The sequence below is a fragment of the Aquarana catesbeiana genome, linkage group LG03 (assembly GCF_042186555.1).
Source record: "Aquarana catesbeiana isolate 2022-GZ linkage group LG03, ASM4218655v1, whole genome shotgun sequence".
In the NCBI taxonomy this organism is placed as follows: Eukaryota; Metazoa; Chordata; class Amphibia; order Anura; family Ranidae; genus Aquarana; species Aquarana catesbeiana.
The window spans coordinates 545,582,744-545,589,385 of record NC_133326.1 but is presented as its reverse complement, the minus strand read 5'-3'; the positions used below and the strand labels follow the sequence as shown (position 1 = coordinate 545,589,385).

At 41.2% G+C, this 6,642-nt stretch overlaps 1 protein-coding gene across 5 annotated transcripts in view; it reads right to left on the bottom strand.

The window, feature by feature from the left end:
• Positions 1 to 1,696: 1,696 nt before the first annotated feature.
• The window catches only part of ETV6 (ETS variant transcription factor 6), an 80,697-nt gene continuing 75,751 nt past the window's right edge, over positions 1,697 to 6,642 (bottom strand). For all 5 annotated transcript variants that reach the window (XM_073621498.1, XM_073621502.1, XM_073621497.1 and 2 more), the window contains one exon: positions 1,697 to 2,700. In XM_073621498.1, coding sequence (XP_073477599.1) covers positions 2,595 to 2,700 — 106 coding nt within the window. In that variant the 3' untranslated portion in view covers positions 1,697 to 2,594. The remainder of the gene's footprint in view (positions 2,701 to 6,642) is intronic.

Below are 6,642 nucleotides of genomic sequence, written 5' to 3'. Positions count from 1 at the left end.
CCAGCATGTCAGTCCAGAATGTAGGTGTGACTAGAAATGAGCCAAATTGCACAGGGTTCAGTTTGACAGGGGTTTGTGCAACCTGAACCCCATAGAAATCACAGGGTGCCAAATTAAAAATGCCCATTTTCTGGGCTAATATGCAAGGGGGTGTACACTGCTCTAGGGATCATTTACCAAAAAAAAAAAAAAAATTCAAATAATATCATTCCAAGTGAACCATTTAAAATGTCCATTTCCTTTAACCACTTCCCGCCTGCTCAAATGCACTGTCAAATGACGGAGGGACAGTGCTACTCTCGTTCTGGCTGGACTTTCAAGTATAATCACCTGAAAGTAGTGGCAAATAACCAATGGTCTAAGAATCAACTCCTGTGTCCTGTACTGTACGAATGAGATATATATCTGAAGACAGGTCACATTAACAGTTGATAAATAACTCCATAAGACTGTTCATCTGATGCAAAGTCCAGAAAGGTCATATTCTTACTGTATATGGACCAGTAAACTCTGAGAATGCTGAGAAATGCAGGCAGGTACTTGCTAATCATGCCATACTATCAGGGAGGCGTGCGATTGGCTCCAAATTTAGTCTGCAGCAGGACAACAACCTCAACTATACAGCCAATGTCATGAAGAACTCTCTTTAGTTCTATCTTTAAGAAGAACATGGAGTCCTGGAAGTGAGTTTTGGCTCCCACAGAGCCCTGATCTCAACATCACCGAGTCTGTCTGGGATTACATGAAGAAGCAGAAGGATATGAGGCAGCCTACATCCACAGAAGATCTGTGGTTAGTTCTCCAAGAGGTTTGGAAAACCCTACCTGCTGAGTTCTTTCAAAAACTGTGTGCAAGTGTACCTAGAAAAATTGATGCTGTTTTGAAGGCAAAGGGTGGCCAATATTTTGATTTGATTTAGATTTTCTCCAGTTCATTTACTTTCCACTTTGTTAATTGATAAAAATATTCTTTTAACACTTCCATTTCTGAATTCTTAAAGTAGAACTATAGGCAACCCCCCCCCCATTTTGGATTGAGCAAGGTAGTTACAATCATAATTATTTTTTTTCGTCATCTGTGTTCCATTGCAGAGATTTCCCTTCACTTCCTGTCACAAAGCCAAACAGGAAGAGAGAGGAAATACCTGCAAACTAAGGGAATTTCTTGGGGACCCCCCAAGTCACCAAACTAATGTCCCCACTAGAAGATTTTCCCTCTATTACTTTTCTGGGGACAACCCGAAATGTGGGATTTTCTTTTACTTTCAATAATGGTAAACAGGACAAATAGAGGAGATGAATCTCCTTAATGGGAGCACAGACAGCTATAACAACGAAGAAAGAAGAGGTTTTGCCTTTAGTTATAATTAACCACATTTTTTCACAGCTGCCTAAAGCATTTGCTCTGTACTGTATGTGTAAAAGTTTTCAATAGTTTATTATAATTTGAGATGGCCATAGCTAATAGGGAAACATTTTCTTGATGTCCTGCCCAGTGATCCCATTAGTGGACACCTGCGGAAGCATTTGCTAAGCTTCCCCTAGTAGTCTATAATGACTGACAGTGGATATGTATGAATGAATGAATGAATGAATGAATGAATGAATGAATGATTATCCCACATATCTTAGATGTTTTAAAGACAGCAATATCTACATATAGATTTGAAAACAGGAGGGACTCATTTACATAAAGGTAATTTACATCTGAGTTTTCTGGCCTTTATTTGATGTAAAAAAAACAGGCAAAGGCTCAAACCTCACACGTAGAAGAAAAGAGCAGACGGGATATTTAGTGGCACCGGAAAATCGTGTTTCATCATTTTTTTTTGCAAACAAATCATTTGTTAAAAATGTAATAAACAAAAAAAAAAGCAAAAGAAAAAACAGTTAAGAAACATAAAAATTCCCTTCATTGCCAGAAGAATTTATCCACCCCGTACATACATTTGTAGTATTATGGTCTTTTTTTTCATAGGAAAAATAAGTGTCTGAGAGGGCGGCAATGACAAAGTGGCATAGCTCGCAAACAGGAAGTAATGCTGAATGAGCGCGGGCCAAGTCGTAGCCCACCAGCGATGATGTCGCAAGTTCAAGACTGCAGGTGGTGTGCCACGGGTAAAACAGGTGAAGTAGAAGATATGTAGTTAAAATGTCTCTAGTGCAATTTACAAGTGATGCAATGTATTAAAGAAACAAGTTCCATTTAAAAAAAAAAAAGCGAGGGCAATGCATGGAAAGAGTCCCAATGCGGCCGTCGCGGTCACAGTGCGTCATCCGCAGTAATATTCTCCAGTGCAAATACTTCCAAAAACGAGTTCTGCAGAAACAGGTCAGGACAAACCTCTTAAAAAAAAAAAAAAGGGGACTTGACAGGTGCCGAACCGCATCCCTCCCTGAGAGTACCAGAATCCAGCTGCGCCTGAAGAAGTTACCCCCAGTGGCAGCCACAGTGTCCATTTTTCAGAGGGAGGGCATACATTTGCTGCGCATAGTCAGGGTGGGGCCTTCAGTGCATCGACCTCCAGCCTTTTGGTGACTCCATGCAGGCCAGCTACTGGGCAGGATCTGTCCTTATCAGGAGGGGTCTCTACCTCAACATTCATCCTCCTGGTACATTGTCTCGTCCAGCTCCTGAGATTCCAGGTGCTCCAGTCTGTCCGTCCTCCCACTCATGATCTCTTCTGGTGTTTTCATAAACCTGCCAGGAGGGGATATGATTAAATAAGAAGGTTTCAGAAGACAATTTATTTTTAGGCGATTAATGGGAGTGTAAAGTTACAATTTATTTTTATTCCCTTGCAGTCTGTTAAATATACAATTGAAAGCATTTTGTTCTGTTCAATAAGTGAAAAAAAACAAAAACAAAACAATTGATTGAGCCAGGTTAGTGCCGTCCCTCTAAACTACGTTATGGAGAGGGAATGTGTACTGTAGTTCACAGAGGAGAACTGGGCACGGCTGTGAGCACAAACACTTCCTGTCCTATAGTGACAACACTGCTCCTCCACAGATACAGTACAGTGAGCATGTAGTCCCCCTAGGACAGGAAATGTGTTACTGGCAGGATCGGCAGGTGAAGAAAAAGCTTAAAAAATAAAAACGAATGCAGCCACCATATCCAAAGACAGCTAAGCTGAAATATGAGGTCATTGTGGCCTGTGTCAGGCTTTAAATAGTTTAGGAAAAAAAAGGGAGCTGCGCTAACTAAATAATGATATGAGGTAATATTCCATATCCTCACAAGGTGAGCAGAGGGTATGCTACAACAAATGGGATTGTGAGATAAATAAAAGAAAAAAAATCCTTGGAAATAAGTGAAAAAACAACAATAAACCAGTGAAGAAAAATACAATAAAAAAAATATTAATGTGATGTCAATAAAATAAATAAATTTATAATGATGTAAGATCAATAAGTGGATAAATGCTGACACTCAAAAGAATAGATGTTACCACCTAAATATAGATAAAAATGTTACTCTGTGAAAAACTAAAGCAGCTCATGTGACTGGATGAACAAAAGTCCATGTGCGATAATGATGATCATACAAAATCAATCATGGATCGCAACGTGCATTAAAAATAAAATGACAAAAGTCCATGCAAAAGTCCATGCAAATTGACTGGTGACTCTTCTATGGTGATACAAAACAAGACCTCTCAGGAATAGTGACAAGTAGAAAATGCCTCCACCACAGCAAACACTGCCGCTTACCAGAACACGGTGGTCCCTTATTACAGGGGACCACACTGAGCAGATGGCTATTACCCCAGCCCGGGATCTCTGTGGCACGCAATGAACTCCTCAGCCTCAATAGCGATGGTCCGCAGGTAGGTCAAATCAGACCCAGTGTTGAAATCCCCATAAAACAACAAAGGCTCACATAGTAGAAAACCATTCACATTTATTCAGGTATTAGAGATGAATGGACACTCACGGTTAAGCAGATATAAACAGACATTTAAAAAAAAAAAAAAAAAAAAAAAAAAAAATCGAGCCGGCCGGCCTTGTATACAGCCCATGGCTTCCGGGATTAAGCGTATAGCGGTGACGTCAGTAAGTCTCTCCTCCTCCCTACACGTTTCGTCATCAACAGGGCGTCGTCATGGGGCATGGGCGGCGTCCTGACGCACCGCATTTATTACAAAAACAAATAACCAAGCCTCGGTCTGAGTCCTGAGGTGACGCCGACAGGCGCCATCTTGGTTTAGGGAAACCCAACCCGCATACATATTAAATGCCTGCGTGTTGAGGGCAAACAGGAAATAAAACCACATATTCCCAAATAGACATGCAAAACCCATGACTAAACGTCGATGCATTACTGGAGGGCTAGGATTATATAAATTCCCCACAGAAAGGCTCAGCAAATAGTAATAAAATTCTAAATGCAATCGACATCAGATATGGTAACGCACTGCACCACAGAACCGAATCAGAGTCGTGGGCAACACCAATCGTAGGTCACTGCAATATGGGTGTCTGACAAACATATATATGGGCTGCGAACAGTACCGACATATGCACCATTAACTAACCCCTGCAATGAGGTGGACATAAAGTCAAGGGCACCTGACTTTAATGGTTGTCAGATAGAGATATAAAGAAAACTCCTTTTAACATAAGGTTCTCTATTAGCATGTAAGCAAAAAATAAAAAAAAAATTATTAATTATTTTTTGAGGGAAATGGAATTAAAACTCCCTTTTATCACGATCTCACTCCTCCTATTACCCGGAAATCCGATACAAATTGTGTGCACATAACAAGATTAATGTTCCTTAAATTAACAAAAAAAATATACATTTTTTTTATATTACTGAAAAACTGATAAAAAAATGAAATGAAAATTAAAATAAAAGTAAATAATTAAAAGTACAAATGAAGATGCTAAATACTGTCACTAGGAGTTGTCAATAAAAGAATTGACATCAACATCTATATTTAGACCAAAAGGGGTATAGCTTTTAATCCTGTGAACCCAAGACATCTCTAGCCTGGAGATGCTCCTAACTAGGCAGCTACCCCTCCAATGAGGCCTATATTTGTCGATGCCTAAAAAAACAAAAAATGGTGTTAGATGGATCCCTATTGTGTACAGTAAGATAATGCTTTGACACTGAATGTTTTGTGAAGCCCTTGCGTATATTGTTAATATACTCATTTAAGCGTAACTGCAATGGTTGCTTAGTCCGGCCCACATATTGCAGGCCGCATGGGCACTGAAGCGTATAAACAACTCCAGCAGTAAAACAAGTGATGAAGGGCTGAATGGTGAAGCTCCTCGAAGTGCAGGTAGAAGAAAAACTCTGGGTCCTTCTGGATCTGCATCCATTTAGTAAGCAGACCTGACACTTTCTGCATTGATAATAGCCAGTAAGCTCAGAGAAGAAAGTGGGTCTTATATTAGGAGGGTTCAAGATATTGGGAGCCAATTTGTCCTTCAGAGAGGGGGCACCCCTAAATACCACCTGAGGTTTATCGGGTAAGATAGACTTAAGTACCCTATCATTTTTAAGTATATGCCAGTGTTTGTTTAGCATATGCTTAACACTAGAGTGCTGACAATAAAAGCTGGTAATAAATGGACTACAAAAGGCGTCATGCACACGACCACCAGTCTTTTCCTTCAACAGGTCATTCCTGTCAACATTCTTAACATGACCCAGGGTTTTCTTAAGAGACTCAGGGGCATATCCTTTGGCCTCCAGTCTCTGGGTAAGGACCTGTGCCTGAGTAAGAAAAACACTCTGTTCAGTGCAATTGCGCTTTAGTCTTAAGTATTGGCTCTTGGGCACAGATCTGAGCTAAGAGGCATGGTGACAGCTATCATTTGGAATGAACGCATTTCTGTCAGTGGGTTTGAAATACATGGGTGTAACAAAACTATCCCCACTGACAGATCGTGAGCTCAAGAAAATGGATTTTATCCAAACTGGCCTCATACTCAAGATGAATACCCCTGTTGTTGGTGTTAAGGGAGTGCATAAAATCCGAGGGAGTGCAATCCAAGGTGTTGCCCGCTACTCTGATTTGGTTCTGTGGCGCAGCAACGTTTAGTCATGGGCTTTCCATGTCTATTTGGGAATATGTTGTTTTATTTCCTGTTTGCCCTCAACACGCAGGCATTTAATATGTATGCGGGTTGGGTTTCCCCGAACCAAGATGGCGCCTGTCGGCGTCACCCCGGGACGCAGACCGAGGCTTGGTTATTTATTTTTGTAATAAATGCGGTGCGTCAGAACGCCGCTGGTGCCCAGTGACAACATCCTGTTGATGACGAAATGTGTAGAGAGGAGGAGCGACGTATTGACGTCACCGCTATACGCTTAGTCCCGGAAGCCACGGGCTGTATTCGAGGCCGGCCCGATTTTTTTTATGTCTGTTTTTGCTTAACCATAAGCGTCCATTTGTCTCTAATACCTGAATAAATGTGAAGGGTTTTATACTATGTGAGCCTTTGTCGTTTTATGGGGATTTCAACACTGGGTCTGATTTGACCTACCTGCGGACCATCGCTATTGAGGCTGAGGAGTTAATTGCGTGCAACAGAGATCCCGGGCTGGGGTAATAGCCATCTGCTCAGTGTGGTCCCCTGTAATAAGGGACCACCGTGTTCCAGTAAGCAGCAGTGTTTGCTG